Source organism: Brachyistius frenatus, unplaced genomic scaffold (assembly GCF_029030835.1).
Source record: "Brachyistius frenatus isolate BFR_SWC_R1_liver_20210118 unplaced genomic scaffold, ASM2903083v1 Contig_16, whole genome shotgun sequence".
Classification (NCBI taxonomy): Eukaryota; Metazoa; Chordata; class Actinopteri; family Embiotocidae; genus Brachyistius; species Brachyistius frenatus.
In genome coordinates, this window is record NW_027210615.1 from 4,607,424 (window position 1) to 4,627,463 (window position 20,040).

General features: G+C 39.9%; 1 protein-coding gene across 2 annotated transcripts in view; it reads left to right on the forward strand.

The window, feature by feature from the left end:
- The first annotated feature begins 545 nt into the window (after positions 1-545).
- The window catches only part of chchd6a (coiled-coil-helix-coiled-coil-helix domain containing 6a), an 84,816-nt gene continuing 65,321 nt past the window's right edge, over positions 546-20,040 (forward strand). For both annotated transcript variants that reach the window (XM_069694101.1, XM_069694102.1), the window contains exons 1-4: positions 546-726; positions 2,436-2,529; positions 3,468-3,573; positions 4,327-4,471. In XM_069694101.1, the coding sequence (XP_069550202.1) occupies positions 643-726; positions 2,436-2,529; positions 3,468-3,573; positions 4,327-4,471 (429 nt within the window). In that variant the 5' untranslated portion in view covers positions 546-642. The remainder of the gene's footprint in view (positions 727-2,435; positions 2,530-3,467; positions 3,574-4,326; positions 4,472-20,040) is intronic.

Consider the following 20,040-nt stretch of genomic DNA (forward strand, 5'->3'; position numbering starts at 1 on the left):
AAAAGATTTAGGGGAATTTATGTGCACAGAATGCAAAGGCAAAATAAAGCAGAATAAAGACATTAAATAAATATATATTTTTAAATAAGTTATTAAATACAATAGAAAATTAGAGTGAAAGTATTAAATATGAAAATTAATACAAATATACAGCAGTAAATGAAAACAGAAATATAAAACTATTTTATTTCTATTTATTATTATGTATTATGTGTGGAAGGATACGATCGATGATTGGCTCTGGACAGTTCATTCATTCATTCATTCATTCATTCATTCATTCATTCATTCATTCATTCAAGGGTGCTTCCCGTCAGTGTACTACACGGGTTGCCAGGTTTGACTATAAAACGGTAAACAAACAGTGATTTAACCATTTTAAATGTACCCAAATGCACCTTTAAAGCACATGCAGATACATTGCGTATGAATATTTTCAGTTACTATCTCCGTTTTATTCATCTATTTTGAGGAAAATGTGCTCTGAATTGGACACAAAAACCCGCGAGAGGGGGATGCTGTCAGAAGACTCTGGCAACCAATAACCCATCTGTCACACATTCTGTCATTGGGCAGGACACGAACACCAGTTCACGCCAGTGACATTATTCTGTGCACAGCTGTCACTGAACACCAGAAGACATGGGCTCGGGAGACAGTAGGACCAGAAAAGTGTCTTTCGGTGTCGACGATGAGGACAGAGTCAGGATCCTCCGTGGAGTCAAGGTAATGCTAACGCGCCGAGCGTTTGACCAGCCGTGCTAACGTCACTGTTAGCACGGTGCCACACTGAACACCGTGTGGCCAGTTCGTTTCTGAGCTTCGCGGACAGCATGTCCACAAACCGTGAAGCAACAGCTGAGGTGGTGAAGGTGATGAAGGTGTGAAGGGGTGCAGGAAGCCGGGGCAGGTGATGAACAAGACGCGATGCCCCCCCCCCCTCCCCTCCCCTCTCATTACGCCAAACTCCACTCGTAAAAAGGTGCAGACCGAAGCTCGCCTAGTTTATCAGCAAATAAAAAAAACAAATTGGCACTTAGTCAACTGAATTTAGAAACCCCAGGGTCGTCTAAGAAATTCGGCGTACATATCATCTACCCAGCAGTTGAAACTTTAGTAGAAATAACACGTTTCAAAACGTACTCGCCACTGTCTGGCTTTTGCTAACAGTGAGCGATAATCCTTTCAGCCCGCTGTTAAGATGCGAACCAAACGCTAAATTGGACTTCCTGCTCCATTTAAACACGTCAGCTGCACGATGGATGTATCACAAAATCAAAGAGACATTTGCATTCATGTTTTACGTGCCTCAAATGCTGTTTGCAGCAGAGGATACTTTTCTTTATATCATGGTGGCTTTAAATGAGCATATTTTGAATGAGGTTTGGTACGCTGTTCGCTGCCTCTTGACACTGTTGCCTTCCCGTGCTATCACACACGTCTGCATTTTGTAATATGACAAACCAATGCAATGGTAATGCTGCACACACACACACACACACACACACACACACACACACACACACACACACACACACACACACACACACACACACACACACACACACACACACACACACACACACACACACACACACACACATCTGGAAATGTAAGCATGTAGTATGACTACATCCATTACATTCCTACTTTTTGAAATTTACAATTGTTGTATATAATTTCCAAATCTCCTATCGGACCTGAATGCACCATTAAACCCCTTACACTCCAGCAAATTCAAGGTACCTTTAAATATAACACCAATTTAAATATAAGAGATCAACTAAGTGAAGTTAAGAGTTTGTACTTCCATGCAATGACTTGTGAGCAGTTTGAGAATTTTTTTGTAAAAACAAAAAGTTTTACAGAGAATCATTTTTGAAGACCCACATTCAAATGTTGTGAATCATAGAAACAGCGAGTCAGAGGATGGTGCTGCCTCTTGTGGTTTTGGGCGTAGCTGTGTTTAACCATTATCCTGGACACACACACACACACACACACACACACACACACACACACACACACACACACACACACACACACACACACACACACACACACACACACACACACACACACACACACACAGACAGACATGCACAAATAAAGTGGAGCTTCAATTACCCTTTGTTTTTTGTTTTTTTCCATACTTTTTCAGAAGTTCTTCTTTTCATAAACTTTTCAGATTATGCAGCAGGTACCACTTCCCAACAGTATACTCACCGTTCTTTTTAATAAAATAGATATCGCTGGTTTAACAATTTAATAGCCTCCGAAAGGCTAAACAACAACAACAACATAAGACTACTGTTTCAATATCAAATAATACATGTATTAATCAGACTAGATGCCTATATTGGAGGCAATTAATACTGATTTAAATTTGTAATAGTCTTTGGTTTTTTGTCTTTGCTCTTTCTCCCTCTGTCCAGCTGTCCGAAGATGTTCTCCAGAGGATGAGAGGAGTTGCCAACATTGCTCCAGAACGTACAGCATCATCAACCTCAAGTCCTCAGAAAGACACAGGTATCATGCACCTTTCCACTGTTTCCATGACAACAACTTTTCCTCAAGACAAAACTTTGAACACAAAGGCTGCTGCTGGCTGCTGCTGAATGTGCTTTTATATATTGTCAAGGGAACGCAGTGTGTGTCCTGGAAAGGAAATTAAAAAAATAACGTGTCTTAGTAGTTAATCTTCTCTCAGCCTGGAGACTACAGGGTTGTAGCGGAAAGCCTGTGTCACAAACTGGGGGAGTCAGATTGAAAGATGAGAGCAGCTGCTTCTGTAAGATGCAAGTGGCTAAAAAAAACATGAGCATTAATTTTGTAGAATCCACCATTTTTGAAGCTTGATTCATATAAAGTTTTTGTTTTGAAAACTATGTTTGTAATGTCTTACTTACCCACCAATCCTAATCAATCCCATAAATAATCAATAGTAATCAGTAGACTTAAAACAGTTCAACCTTATTGATGAATACAATGCATTGGTTGAAACACAAGATAAATTAGTCACATTGGTGGATTTTTTTTTTTACTCATTTTCAGTCATGAGGCATTCATTTCCATTTGGCCAGCAATTCATGTCATTAGGATTGTCACCATCATTGAATTTTAGCTGACAATTATTGTCGTTAAAAAAAATGGTGATCTGAACATCTTTTTCTGCTCATTCAATCCAAACACGGTTAATTGAATATAAGAATTTAAAAACCTCAAGATAAACAGCTGATGGTGCTATTTCTCCACTTATGTTCCATTAAACTACAACAAAAGAAACTGGCAAGATGAGGCAATTAAAAAAAAAAGCCAGTCAAACCTCAAATAGTTGAAAACAACGTGGAAATAGTGACTAAAAAAAGAAAATAAACAGTTACTTTCATCTAGCTGTTTTTATACAGATGAATGGAAACAAACTGGTGTAGTTTATAATTGCTTGACTTCACTTTGTCCTCATACAGGTGCCTCTCGCAGTGCCAGCCCAGGCTCTCCACCTCAGCAGAGCCCACATCACCGAGCCCAGCCCAGTAGCAAACCAGCCTCCTACGCTAAAGAGGAACAGAAGAGGTGGGTTAAAGGAAATGTGCATACATACACCTTGGATGATATAAGTAACTTTGGGTATTAATAGCTACATTACACTGTAAATTCAAATGTTCAAATGCTCTGATGTCTCTGCAAAAATCAAAGATTAGAGGAAAAGTCCAATACTTAAAACCAGATTTGAGCTTTTTCTTCTTTCCTCTTCCAGTAATCATCTCAACTCAGATATATCTCCTCCCCCAATATATAAAACTAGATATCAAGTTGTTCAAATTAGCTCCAGCTACAACACTAACAGGCTACTCACTATTAATAATCTAATTATGTCTTGTACAATAAATCCGTCAGAGAGACCAAACCTGCATATCTGAACTTCATTTTTCTGCTAACGCATACAGTATGTACTTAAGTTATATGTTTCAAGCGGAACTTTTACTTGTAATTCATCAAATATTTATCGATATTTAAGTACATCATAAATACTTCTCCAGCACTGCTCAATACTCAAAAATATGGTAGGCATCACTTGACATTTAAGAGGTTGAGGTTTAGATTGAGGAAAAAAATTAAATAAAAATAAGTTCTATATACAAGGATGAACATTTGGTTACAACTTTCATGAATTGAAAATGGTTCAGGTCTGAAATTTGGTTTAACCTTGCCCCCTTGTGGACAAACATGTTTAAGGCATTTAACTGGGATCAAGACTGTGGAAAGCATAAATTAATGGCATTATGCAATGAATGTTAGTATTGGTTTTTCATTTATGTGCTGAAGGTATGAACGCCAGCAGACAATACTGAAGGACGAGTTGTCCAAGGTGGCACAAAAGGAGAAGGAGGCAGTGAGGGAGAACATGACGAAAACCTTGAGCCGGGAAAGACAACACACACGCCAGGAGGCTTGGAAGGCCAAAGAACTGGTACATGCAAACACACACATGCACTCATTTTCATGCTTTTCTCTTGTTTCCTGTCACACATGCTGCCAATTCTTCCACAGTAATAGTTTTGATAAACAATTGCAACTTCAGCAGTAAAAGCAGAGAAGCTTGCAATGCGTCTCAACGTCAATTAGCTAACTGTTCTGTTTTTCAGCTTTTCATTTACACGGTAACATTCATATGTGACTGTTGATCAGCACAACCAGCAGCTAATCACTAATCAATTAGAATGTTATTTACATTAAAGTTGATCAATATCAAAAACACAAGCCAGTCACGCTACAGAACAAATCATTCTTTGGACATGTTTTGCATGGGAAGCAATTTTCCTACGAGTATCAGTTTTCTGATTCTTCAGTTCATAAGTACGTGAAGCGGTGGCCGTCTAAAACATGCTACTCATCTGCAGAGTAGCAGCAAATCCAAATCCAGAAATTTGAATTTGTTTAAGGTTTAGTGTGAGTCTCACTGTCAGAAGGTCAACTGCTTTTTTTTTTTTTTTTTTTTTTTAACTTGGACATTGTCCTTCTGGTCACCTTGAAGAAAACCCATCACACCTAAAGATGTGAAATTGAACTGGTGAAAGCAGTAAAAACCCATATGTGTCAAGTCAAAACACACCAGCCATGCAGCACAGAGACACATCAGTGTGTCATCTGAACTCTGATAGTCCAGAGAGTTACGTCTGCGTCACATAGGGGTGCCCACACGTATATGCACTTGCTACCGTCGTCTGTATGTTCTTTGTCCTGAAACAATAGATGCGGTTTTTAGCATTTCTTTTGTCAATGGTATGCTTTGCACTGAGCACATTAAATGTGCCCTGTGGAGGACACGTTTTGTGCATTGACAACTAACTTTTGGGTTGATTGCAGTTTTAACCACATGAAGTACTTGCAAGCCAATATTTGTTACTTCTCTCTGAATTATGATTTTTGAGCTTTATTCTGCAGGATGATGTATGATCACAGTTTTAATCTAATAACACTGTTTTCTGATGCCTATGCTGGAAGTGGGAAGGTTTTTTCAGCTAAGTTTTACAGACAATTCAAATGGAGGGAAGAGGCATACTTATGGTCTCTAGTTGGCCTCATTTAAAATACTGTACTTATTAAATTTGAAATTAGTATTTTTTTGTGTGTGTGAATGTGGTCATCATCGCACTTTGTTGTTGTAGGTTTTGTGGTGCATCTATTTCCTGTTTGTTCCTTGGTGCAATGCTGCCTTTACAATATCGAACAGCACACTATACACCGCTTCATAAAGACTTTAATGCCATGAGATGACTAGTCTGATCTTTAATTTAAATATCCCTACTTCGGGTTTGGCTGATTACAGTTTACAAGCTTAAATTACTTTACCTTTGAATGCCATTCACAGTTTACAGAATCCTAATGTGCCATTTTTGTCACTTAAATTTGTTTAGTAGTTGATGTGGTGGATCTGGTGAAAAAAAAAGAAAATCATCCTCCCTCTGCAGTGACCACTTGTGACCTGCTGGGGGAGCTGTTGTCGTCTGTGTGCACTGATCCCCTACCTTTAGAGTTTTGGTCAGCAGTCATCCTCGTACTTTTTGACTGAAGCCTTAACAGGAGTTCAGTGATAAAGCTGTGTAAAAGCGGATTAATTTGAGTGTCTCTCAGTGGGAAGAGATAAGTTTGTGTTGGGTCAAGTCATGATTCAGTCTGGTGAGTTTTTCTCTGGTTGAATTACATGTTGGAGAATTTTGCACAGACACAAATTGGTTCTTGGGATTGCGTTTGTAATTTCCATGTTGATACTCCCTCTGCCTCCTCCTGCCGCCTCCTCCTCCTTATCCTCTTTTCACCTATTACACGCCTGTTCTTTTCCCTATCTCCTCCTCTTGACCATGTTTTCGCTCCCTCATTTCCTTGCTTTTCTTTATTTCTTCTCTCCGACCCCCACCATCTATCTCCCTCTGTCTTCCTCTCTTTTCTATCCCAGCCCATCACTCTCCTTCCTGCCCTGGAGACAGTATTATCAGCGTAGTGCAAGCGGTAAATTGCTCCCTGAGAGTTTCCTGGAGCTGCAGATAGGAGTGGTGCAGGGGTTGGAGATATAGGCGTGGGAAGGGGAGCGCTTGTTGTAAACGCTGGCCGGTGCCCGTTTCACGTGACTCCTCCTCCCCCTTCACCTCCTCTTCCACCTGCCTCTCCGCCCGTGTTGAGACGTGCTGTAGCGTCTGTCTTATCTCCACTCCAACATACTCCCACCACTAATAGAAAGCTGCTGGAGGGACGTCGTGAGCAGAATGACCGCTTGAGCAGGACTGGACCTCCTGATGCTCAGGGCTCCTTGTAATTACTGATTTCTGTGCTATGAATACATATACCCATATATACATGAAGTGTGGCTCGATTTTTGCTCACATTCTTAACTCAAATGAGATTTGCTGTGGAATCAGAGGGCATGATCACCCGTCATCTACAGCTCATTGTCCTCCGCAGCTTCTGCAGAATCACTGTGGAGCCGAGCAAATTAAAGTGATTGTGATGTTTATTAGCTCGGTGACGCAAGATACCATCCGTGTTGCCTTTGTCCCTCATTGGTGCGCACAACTTCCCATGTCACAACGGCGAGCTTACAAGTTCTATTTGAAAGCTCTATAGAGTATGTTTCGAGACAATATTATTGATCTAGTTTCATGTTTTAATTGAGGTATGTGTGGCTTTACATTTCCTATCCAGTCGTTGTTTATGTTAACGGTTTCAGTTTTAATGTAAAATGACACTGAAAGCAAAAGTAGGACTTCAAGTTTGAGGGCCATGAAGTCAAAACATTTGCTAAAAGAACCTAAAAGGCTGTATAAAGCTAAAGTGAACTGCAGAGCTAAATGACTCACATTTCATCACAACAAATGATTTAATTCATGTTACACATATGTGAGCTATAGTATGTAATAAAGGAGTTTAGTGCAGCTTTAAAAGAACACCATGAATAAAAGTCTGTTTAAACACATAGCAATGGTCATTGACAGCGAACATATTCGTTATTGTTCAAAAGTACATTTCATATATTTGATTTATTATCAATTAAATGACTTTCTTCTCAAGACATTATAAACGCCTGCGCAATAGAGCAGCCATTCACTCGTATTGTAAAGATATTTGTCCAAGAATTCACATGGATTTTAGAGTCTCTTCCAGTATGGCAACAACGTTAGTCGGCTCCTATATGGTCAGAACCAACCTACATTTGGCAGCTGGCCTATGTAAAATTTCACAGGGAAATGTTTAAAGAGATGACTGTGATGCAATATTCCCTAAAAAAAAAAAAAAGATGAGGAAGACTGAACATATGAGAAGATGAAAGATGGCGCTGCCTGCTGATTAAGCATTTACGAAGTAATTGGGAGCAGGAAGGATGAGGAGGAAAAAGAAGTGACGGAACATTTTGTGAAGAGTTAGGATGAAGAATGAAGAGGAGCTGGGAGTGAATGGGAGCGAGAGAGAAGATGAAACACATTTCCTGTGGAACTGAACAGAAAAGAAGGGAATGAACCAGATGGTGAAAAAGAAGTCCTCAAAAGTGATTTAACATTTCCTGAAGGGTCATGAGGAGGTGGAGGAGAGGAGCAACAATGGGAGGATGAGACGGAAGCAGCGACTATTTGTAATGCTGCTTTGTTGCTTTATGAGAATGTATTTCAGAAGAAAAAGGTCAGTGTAGTATGATTAAAAAGAGCGTTAACAGATGACTTAACATTTTGAACAATTATCGGAGAAGTTAGACGAGTAGGACAGGAAGGACAAGGAGGAAAGAGAAGAAACGATGCGAGGAGGAAGAATGATAATGACACATGCCTCAGCATCGGTCAAAGAGAGAAGACACAGGAGTGATACATAACCAGCCATTACCTTGAAATTAGGACAAAAGGATGAGAAGGAAGAGTGGAAAAACAGGTGACGTTTCACAGACAAGTAAACACTTGGTGAGGGGCTGGCAATGAAGGTAGAGGAGGAGAATAAAAGGACGTACCTGATTATTTAGTACATGATTACTGGAAGGCAAACGGGTAAAGACTGAAAGACGGTACTGAATAGTTCCAACCACTCCTGTTGCACGAATGGAAGGCAGCACTGAGATGTGCAGGGAACTCGGGAAAACTACGAGCTTAGTTCGTGAATATTCAAAGTTACGTCCATTAATTAACATCAGCACCTGTTGCACACGTTTGTGTGATCACTGACTTGACTTGAGCAGGGAGTGCACACCCGATTTTTTGTCAAACTCTGGAAGATTGGCAACGGACACCCCTGAAATGCTTCAGGAAGTTTATGGCAATGAAGCAATGAGCCGGTTGGGATTTTTCTTTTAAATGGCATTCGCGTTTCAAGAGGGGCAGAACGTCACTGTCCGAGACCGAAGGAGACGAGTCATGTCAGGAGAGCAACCAGGTGGGTTCCAGGACAACTCGGACATTTGTGGGGTTGTGAACCATGAATTTGACCTCCAGGATCAGACTGTCAACACAGAGTTCATTTGGCTCCCCGGTACCTCTTTCTGTTTCCCAAAAATGTGACGAAGATTTGATGTGCGCTCTCTGGTCAAGTTTCAGATCGTTTGTGAAATTGCAAATTTTCATTTCCAGTGGTCACAAAAAATGAGTGTAACATTGGTGCTGACGTTGTTCAAGTGACGTAACTTGGAACAGTTTCTAAACTTTCAAATTGCCCCTCGTATGACGAATGCCCCACAAAGTTCAGAACTATTGCATGGAAAATTGTTGGCGCAAGAAAGATGTGAGGATGAGACGGAAAGAGGATGTAACCGGTGGCCTGCAGAATTTGGATACCAAGGGAAAGTAGGAGGAGATATAAGAGAGGAGGTGAGAGTTATTACTTAAATGTGTGACTAATAACTTTGCAGCCAGTAACAAAGCTCTGAGTTTAGCCTTGAGTGTGGAACAAAGATGTGAGGAAAGTGGAGAGAAGATGCTCCAGGTTACTCGGTGATTCTGGTCCTTTATGCAGCACACGGTGACACGTCGGAGAGAGACACACAAATGTGTGGCATCTGCTATTTAGTTGCCTCTATCTTTTCTCCGCCTTTCACTCCCTCATTCGTTTGCTCCTGTCGTTGGTCCTCTTCCCAGTGAACCGCCTGATCCGTCCATTCCTTCGACCCTTTCTTCCTTCTCTCAGCCAAGACCCTCGCCCACTGTGCCGCACTCTTTGAATAGTCTTTGTTAATAGCAAATCTTCTGCAGATTAATTTCAAAATGAGAAAGGGGAATGGGAGAATAGAAAGAAAGGAAGCAAGTTGAACTAAAGGGCTGAAAGGGATTTTCTCTTTTTATAATGTATTAATGGCCTTTTGGCACCAGTTGAAAGCAAAAAAAGGTTATAAGTCACATTAGCATATGGTAAATTCCTCTCTCTGTCTCTCTGTTCACAAGAACAATTAGGAAACCTATTTTATTAGCTGCCCTTTAACTTCCTCTGATGGAGCTTCAGCTAATACAAAATGCCAGCCATGCTTTCCTCGCTCTTGGAACACTCCTTTGATGCACAGGTGAATTTGTTGCATCTTACGTGGACTTAATGTGACATTGAGATGAATTGTGTTGAATTTTTCATGTGGTTAAGCTGTAGTAATTTTAAAATTGATCTGATAGCTTTGGGTTCTGTTGATTAATGAACCTTTTTTTGGGGGGAAATTGGTGCCATCAGGTATCAATGTCGTGCATCCAATTACCCAACTACTGCCCAATAAGAAACCTAAAGGGCCTCAGGGAACAAGATTAAAGGGGCACCAGTTTTCACAGATCAGGTTAGGTTCACTCGTCATGAGGAGTTGTATGCAGGCTGTAAAATGTATATCTTAGGTGGCACATGAGCTTTATGATGATCAGGATTCTTTCTTGTACCCTAAAGATTTTTAGCATAAAGCCTTAATCACCAACTGAGGGGTTTCTACAGGTGTGGCCATTTACCAGGTTGGAAAATAAACTGTGAACATTTACCAGCCACTGAGAAAAAAAAGAAGAAGTTCAAATTCACTAGCCACTCAATAATAAATCATATTTTGTGTCACTACCAGCCACTTTTATATTTAATCAACTTTTGGCTTGTGGCTGGTACTGATTTCGCACCCTGTTAATTCCCTGAAAGAGATACTGTCAGGTTGGATCATGGGAAATGTAGGATCCAGTGGTTTTTGGGCTCTCCCCACAGTGGGAACTAAAATCCAGCCATATCAAAGCCACTGCAGCTCCAATTTTGACTGTTCTTTTTTTTAATCTGGTTTCCCTCAACTTTACAGATCAATGCAATACCCCTTAACACAAATACCATAACACAAACTCATATTAAACATACTTTTTGAGAGGAAGTTGTAGGATTTTGCTTTAATGCTGACTGTAGAGCATTTGATTTTCTTCCCCTTATTGAAACAATATGGGTAGAAAGGATAAAAAGACACAAAAGCTCAGCTGCCTCTGACCACTAGATCCCAGTGGTCTAACTTTTAGATGTGAATATTTCAGGTGGCCAATTTCAGCTCCACCACTGGTTCCTAGTTTTATATTAAAGAAGACTGAAGACTTCCAGGAACTGAAAATCGAGATTTCATGTAAACCACAGAGGGATTGTAATGGCAGCGGTAGAACTAAAGATAAAAGTGAAGAGTTGAAGGTCAAAAGGTCGTCTAGTTCAGTGTAAATCATTAATAGTGACATGAATTACAAAGATATACTATGTGTTCAGTCAGTTACAATTTTTAAATTTGGGGTTAAACAGTTTATCAAATTGACACTAGATGGCAACAAAACCACATCTCATGTTTCATGGGCTTCAAGTAGGGGCTCTCCCTCTTTATGTCTCTCTTATTCAGTCTGCTGCTTTGTCTCTGCGCCCATCATGCATGTTATCAAGGTAAATTTCAAGTCTGAAATTCTCTCATTGGAAAACCAGTTCCAAATGTTATTGCACAAGTCCCTTCGTATTAATCTATTCTTCCTAATCTCTCATTGTACAATGCCCTTTCATCTCTCCCATTATTTTTATTGCATCAAAATTGTCTGAAGAGCGTCACAGTGTCAGGGAACATTTTATTGTAATGTTCAGTTCACTTTAGCCCTGAAGAAGTTGTCATGTTCCAAAAGCTTTTGATGTTCTTTGTCTCGGCTGCTTTAAATGGATTGTAAGATTATTGCTGTGGTGTTGCACAGAAAGTAATTAGCCTCATTTAAATTTGCAACAGTTAACTGAGGGAGTTTTTCAGTACTTGTGAATATCCACACCTTTGTGTACACTTGGATTTCTTTGCTGGCTGAACAACACGTTTAATGTCATAAAAATGCATGTTACCAGTAGAGCTTCATCAAAACAGATTTTTTTGGGGGGCTGATACAGATATAAAGAAACAAAGACATTTTGTTATTGACATATTGACAGAAATGTGGTTATCAAACACTTGTGAAAAAGACATCTATTGGAGGCAGGATATTTTTTACGATGAACTTTATTGTCCAAAATGAAATGAGTACATTGAAACAGTGAACCTATAATAATTGTAAATAAAAAAACAATAAGAAAATCAATTAAAAACACAAACAAAGAACAATTTCTAAATTACCCCAAGCAACTTTTTCTATATCACGTTCCGTTAAAAAAAAAAGTGTTATATTGGACAACATATACACGATACAGATATATCTGTAACAAGCCAAATATGCCAATAAATCAGTTGGGCTCTAGTTACCTGTAATTTAAACCCAGCGCTTCTGTCGAGTTGTTCAAACATCAGTTTCATTTCCATTTTCTTTCGTCGTACAGACTAAATCAGCTAAAAAGTCGCACCCCAAAAAGTCACAAAAATTCAATAAATTAAACTCCAACATTCTCCTGTATTGAGCAGGTCACTCTCAAATGTATTGATCACATTTGCAGTTACAACACAATTTCCCATATATGGTTATAGACAGTTTAGTAAAAGACAAAAAAAAAAAATGAAGCTGATCTTGTCCTCAATCACAAAAAGCTCTCTTCTCGGTGTTTGGAAGTGATGCCACAGATACGGCATTTTATTCTTTAAAGCTCCTCAGCAAATTTCTTCCATGATATTGGTTAGCAGAGAAATCACAGATTATACAAGTCCAGCGATACAAATTCAAAACAATACAAAACTAACTTCAACTCTCTGCAGACTGTGTTGTACACTTGATTGTGTTTAACTGGGCTGTTTGTTTACTACTTTTCAATTCAACAACCCAATCGACACTGCAACATGCTGTTCTTATCAGCCACTGCAACATGAATGCACAACTTTTGAATCACCTCCTCTCCTAAGTTGATCAAGTGCTGCTGAGCTTGATTGGACAAATCTCATCTCAAATTATTGCCTGACTCATTGGATAAGTGTAGAGCCTGTGTTTACAAGTACACATAAGGAACACATAAAAACACTGCATGGCTCAACTGATTCAACATCTAAACTAGAACGACTTGTGCCTACATACTTCCGCAACATTATCTTCCCTCAAAACTACAAGTTCGTACCTGCAACACTTGACCCCTACTACTATTCCTTATCTGCCAAACCAGAGATGACCTTTCTTGGTTGACTTGTGCCTACATACTTTTGCAACATAATCTTTGCTCAAAGCAGCAAGATCAAACATGCTGTACATGACCAACAATACCATTCCTTTTCCACAACATCCAAAGACTGCCCTGTTCAGCTGCTTCTGCCATCTCTGTCATCGCCGGATTCCAAGCTCACACAATAGTGCTGATATTGACCACGCAGTGAACCCTCGACAACCTTCCTCTGCTGGACTCACCCTTGTGCTCCACCTCCGCCACTCTACTTCAGCCGCTAGTTTGTGATATCTTTCTCTTTTCCACTCATTGGCCTCATCAATATTATCTTCTCATGGCACTGTCAGGTTAATGAAATAAACTATTCGCCGTCTACCCGACCACAATACAATGTCTGGTCTCAGCCTGGTACAACTTTTCCTGTGGAATCTCAAGCTTTCCCCCCAGACCTGCCTGGCTTTCCCGGCCCCTACCTTTTATTTAACACGCTAAAAGCTTGCCTATCTGGGCCCTTTCCTCCCCGGCTTTGATAATTATGGTTACATACATATATATATATATATATATATATGACAGATATATTAGTATCAACGTATGTTGCCTGAAATGCACCAATATAAAAACGTATTTTTTGTTGTAGAATATACTGTAGAAAAAGCTGCTTGGGGTAATTAAGAGTGGTTTGAGATTCAGTGTTTAAATGCACAGATGTTATTTTGAACAATTGCGTAATATTGTTAAACTGTAAAACATTTCTCCTTCATTACATACCTTTGTGTAAAGTATTTGGCATCGGCTTAAAGAATCCAGTATCGGTTGAGCTCTAATTATGTGCCCTTTGCTGTTTAATGTAGCACCAATCGGGATTCTCCATTGGTAAGCATTTCATAAAAAAGTGTAATAATTTCTTATGATTTAGTGGTGGAACTCTTTGTTTCAGGCGAGGTGACACGTCTCCACTCTAAAATGCTGTGGGATACTCCAGCGTGGAGAATGTTCATACTGACAAACCAAAGATATTACACTTTGGAACAGACAAAGTACTGTCGGTTCCTCATGTCTTATTTTTTAAGGCTCCAATTATTTAATATTGCACTGAAAGAATTATTAAAATCTAAGCAGTTGAGGCCAATTTTTTAAGTCAATAGCGTGGGTCAGGCTGTAGAGACTGAATTCCCAATAATGAAACCCATTTGCGTCTTGCAGTAGACTTCAGCCTCGTAATCAGGCCTTTTGTTAGAGATTTTAAGTCTAAGCCAAGGTAACCCTGTTGAATTCACAATCACATCAGAAGGGTTATTTTGTTATTTTATTAAATTATTTGCCATGTTATGTTTATTAATGAATTGCAGATATTGGAAAAGTGGTGATGCACTTTCGGTCTCATGCGGGTCTACAGAATATCTAAAGTTTTTCTTTGCTAAAACTCTGGGTTTAAACTAGAGCCCCACCGATAATGGATTTTTGGGGCTGTTACCGATACAAGGGAGTAAAAAAAAAAATGCAATAATTGGGCAACCTTCTGAATACATTTTCGTATTATGTTCTTTAAAAAACTTTTTTTTATATTGGCCAACTTATTTACCGATGCCAATATATCTGTAATAGGCCAATATCAGTCAGGCTGTCGTCCATAGATTTACTGCTTCGGTTCAATCTAACTGCTGACATCATCTTTTTCAGCTTCAACAGGCAGTTGTTTTCAGCAAAAAGAGATATTTCCCTCTTGAGTTTGTGCAATCCACAGTAAGAACCAAAAACAGAGGTAAAGGCAAGTGAATATTATGTTTGCCAGGTGCCCAGAAACATGAGTCCAAATGAATGATGAAAAATTAAATGATGAAATATGAAACTGCCTGTTAACATGTTTGCCATGTCAATTGGGAAGGCGATGATGTGCATCAGTTATTGCAGGCTTAAGAAATGTGTTTTGGGACTGTACACAGTCTCTGCTTGATCCATCTTGCTCAAGAGTCCTCCCTTTGACGATACTATGAAGTCCTTTACAGCCATGACCACAGGGCCAAATGTTTCTAGTATTTAATTATAGACAGTTCTCTGAGGTGGCGAGGCATCTTCAGAGCACGATGGCGCTGGGATCCCTCTTTCCTGTCTGTGTGTTTGTCAGGAAACGGTGCTGGAATGAGCCAGATGTTGGCTCTGATTGGACAAACCTTCCTCTCTTGTTTATACCTAAAACCATGTAATCAGTTGGCGATTCTCTGCTGATGGAGCGACAGTGCTGTCTCTCTCTTGCACACTCAGGAAACTCATTCAGACTTTGGTAATGGGTGTGAGAGAAACAGCTGTGTTTATGCACACACACACACACACACACACACACACACACACACACACACACACACACACACACACACACACACACACACACACACACACACACACACACACACACACACACACACACACACACACACACACACACACACACACACACACACACACGCGTGTATAGGAGTGAAACAGACTGAGGCAGATGGGACATGCTTCATTATAGCAGTGCATATGAGCTGCTGAATTGCTTGATGTTTTATCATGTACCCCTCTGACTGCTTATTTAGTCAGACATATGGTAACACAGCTATTATGCCATTTAGATGAGTGAAAAAAAGGTTCAATGAGTTGCTCAGTGCACATGTTTTGTCTTGAATTTCAATGCTTTTACGTCCCTTAAGCAATTTGAACATGATTACTGAATGAATACAGAATGTATTGATCTTTCATGGGTACATGTACCATGCAAAAGGTTTTATAAATATAGAAATGCACTTAGACATATTCTACATATAGATACTTATCGGGCTGTGCACCAAGCTCGGATGCCTTCATGGTACGGGCTGAATTGCTTCGTTACTATCTCCTATCAAAAAAACGTCTTGTCGTGCAGTACCAAATTTGATATCAAGGCTACATTCACAGCAACACGTTTTTGTTTTAAAACGCATACATTTTGCCCTGTTTATGCGGGAGTAAATCTCATCTGTGTCAGTGAGCCGCAGCACTTCTCATAAATTGGATCTAGTTGGGCGGCCTGCTCACAGGTGAAATCCCTCATTTCACTCTTTTCAAACAAATTTCTGGCCACATACAATATCTCCTAAGTTGTGTGAGCTGCAATAACCAGAAGCTTGTCTTTGCACAGCCACCAGGTTAGCATCTATTGATTGCATGGGAGGCGTTAAGGGGAAATCTCCTAATTGTACGTGCAGAAAAAAACCCCGGGTTACACTCTCACCGTCTAAATTGCGTGAAAAGTATCTGTACCATAGCGTGCAATGTAATTCCATTTTTCTTAAAATGGATTTGATCAAATTTGCCAGGGAAGTTTCTATTGCTCAGGCCTGACATACTCTGAGACTCCTCTGATTCCCTGGATGTGCGGTAAAGGTACAGAAAAGTCGCCCCAACCTCATGAACTAACTGTCCAAGATGAGTCTTGATTATACTTAAATGAAAACTAGAACCAACTAAACATCACTGCTGTCACTCAGAACGGTCTCCTCTAACTTACAAACTCTAACAAAAGTATCAATCATTTTCATACAAGTACAGGACACAGGCCTTTAAAACAGCACCAGCTGTCTGATGTACACTTGCACTCAGTTTTTCAAGGTGCTTGTTTCGAAGCATTTTTGATAACTTGCCACAGTTCATCTGTGAATGTATTTGTCTCATTGTCTTCTGTCTCTTCATGTAATCCCACACTGACTCTGACTTTGAGATCGGGGCTCTGTGGAGTTCACGCCGTCTGTTGCAGGACTTCTTTTTCGTCTTGTCGCTGAAGATCAGCCGCTTCCGTGATGGCATTGCATATTGTATAAGATTACTTTAGAAACCTACACACAGGTAATCACAGATCTTGTTCCATTGTTAGTTCAGAAAAAAAGAGGGAAAAAAAAACCAGTAAGAGCAGTAAAGGGTGAGGAGAGTGCTGAGGAAACGGGGAGCTGGCTGGAGTGGCATTGAAGGAAATGCCGTGAAAGAGGTGGGTGACGGACTGGATAGAGGAGGAGGAGGAGGAGGTGGTGGAGGAGGTACAGATAAGCCTGCAGTTGTATCAGTAATTGTAATCTGCAGGAACTGACATGGTTCTGCATGTAAAGCTGTTTGGCTCAAAAGCTAGCTTCCCCCAACTGCAATGTCAGATAGTGAGGGAAGATGAGCCAAATAAGAAGGAAGACAGACGGAAAGTTGGGTTTCTGAGACATAAAGCACTTATACGCTTGTCTAAAATGATTATATTTGGCAAATTTGCAAAGCATGTGTAATGCAAGGTGTACTTTGACACTTAAAACTATGTAGTCCTGATACCAGAACATTGCACCAGCATCTCAGGGATGCTCTCACTTGTCATCCGTTGCTAATCTAGAATATTATAATGATTTAGATACTTGTTCAATAAGTGCTTAAGCACAAAATAGAAAACAAAAATAACTCAATAGATTCTATGGAGTTTATTTTTTGTTGTTGTTGCAGATAGCACATTTACATGATCATTTTAAATACTGTCTTAATACTGCATGTTTTTTTTGTGTTAAAAAGCCCTCTCTCTCTCTCTTATTGCTCATTTGCTGAACTGAGCTACATGAGACCACATTTCACGATTACAGTGTGATGACACATAAATACATTAAAGATCCAGTGTGAAATGAAAGAAGGAGCAGTCAGAGTAAAGGCGGTGGATGGAGGAGAGGAGGCGGAGCGTAGAGGTGGCGGAGAAGGGCCAGTGGCCCATTTTGTCCCACTCCTCCTTCTGCATAGTTGCCTGACTGTAATTATCAGTCAGATTATTATTGAGTGCTAATTTATTGCCTCGCTGGGAGCTATGTGTTAAATAAACGCAGCGGAGTAAATAAAGAGAGGGGGAGAAAGAGGGAACGAGAGAACAGACTGCTGCTGCTGCTATCAGATGGCAACGTAGCACACACATTTCCCACAGGGGGAGAGGGAGATGCGTGAGTGTATATTCGTGTCTGTCCCAGACATACTTGCTCGCCCAAACACTTGTGTTCCGTGCCCATGTGGTGTGCTGATGATCCATTGGACTGTTAACGTTGGTGCGCTGAGGCGGTCTTCATGTGTTCCTTCTATACTGGATTAGGGAGTTGGCCCTCCATAGCTGATATCACTGTGGCGTTTACCCAGCAGACACACTGACTAACAGCTCAACCAGCCACCATCTGTTGTCCCTAAAGCTTAACCTCAAAACCTGCAGTATGGTATGACTGTTGTAGAGCAGACATGCAGTGCTGTAAAAAGATGCTTTTTTTTTTCGGTTTTCTTTGAGAGGTGGCAGTTTTTCATGTCTGATATTTGTATGCTTAGTTTGAATTTAAGCATTGGTGCGAATCTTTGCCTCTGTCAGCTATTGGCTGGTACCAATATGACACCCGAGTGTCTATACTGATTCAAAAAACATATTTTTTTTGCCTGTGAATAGTATAATTTTCTTTCTATGAAATCTTTTTTTTTGAAGCGAAATTTCACATGTTCTGTTCACACTCCCACGAGACTGAACCTCAATACCAGTCCAAAATTGGCAAATTGGCAAGTGCTTAGGGTTAGACTCATTGATGCGTTAAAAGATATGGATATATGCCACTTATGGTACTACAACGAGCAGATGAGCTGTGACCAAAAATCATTTTCCCCATAGGCCTCCAGTATATAAAAGAGACGTGTAAAACTGTTGACTGGACACCCACAAACAATTTCAGTTATCACTTTGTTTTATCTCGCTATAAGCAGACCCGATTTCACTGTGTGAATAGATTCGTTCTGGCTACGCTCCATTGGGTATTTTTGTCATCCCAGATGGGCGCAGACTTAGGGTTATTTTCTCGAGTAACATTTAACCAATCAGCACTGACCACCATATGACGTATTCTCTCCGCCGAAACTCACCAAGCTGTGAACAACAGAGACCTCAATGTAAGCAGATTGCCATGCCATTTTAACAAATGACCATTTCACACTTTTCTTTTTTAAATTGGGCATTGTTCTTCCTCCGGCTTCAATTCTTTGATATCTGCTGCAACTCTTTGTATTATTTTATCGAGCTCTGCCGCAAATTCACGTCATTTTAATAACATGCTGAGTGAGTCATCAGCGTGTTCAAAAAAAACAACTCGTACTTTAGGCTTCAGTTCACTTGTAACGGCTTTAGCCTGTAAGGTTGGGGCTGGGGAGGCCTGCTGTTTAATGACTTGACTGTTTTAGTTGTTTGCCTGGATCGCATCCCTTTAATCGATTTGGTATGCATGGTTAGGTTCAGTCTCATGGCCCAGCAATTGGAGCTTTTAGCCTGTTAGGCATGTTTTCATTTATCAAAAAAAAAAAAAAGGTAACATGCCCTAAACTTCTCTTTAGGCTTAGTGCGTCTGTCAGATGTTTCCACAACAGCTTCACTCTCATTCTTGCTGTGACTTTGGTTGGTCTTCCTGTGTCATTTTTTATAATTTCATAATTGTAATATGTTAGACCTGTCTCCTACTTTGTCTCATCATTTTCAGCTCAACTTTCCCTCACTCACTCTCGCCTGTTTTATCTGTCTCACATTTATTTCTCTCAGCTTGTAGCTTCGAAGTGGATGCTTCACACATCTAGCTGTGTACTGAACTGATTTATATGCAGAAGGTGCCGGGAGAGGGAAGAACATACGATAATACGTTTGTAAGATAATCTCCTGTTTAGCTCCTGGCTAGTAGCTGCCATATTCAATTATGCACCTTGTTAACTGAAGTTACTTTTCTGCTCTTGTTTACATCCTATATCCTGTTTTTTTCAGTTCCTTCTTCTCGTTTCTTCCTATGTGAGGTTTTATTATTTTTAACATGAATTTGATACCCATTATTACGACATTGTCATCTTAAGCACAAATATATATATATATATATATATATATATATATATTTTTTTTTAATTGTAAACTTAATGGTGCTTTTACAGGTGCATATATTTCTT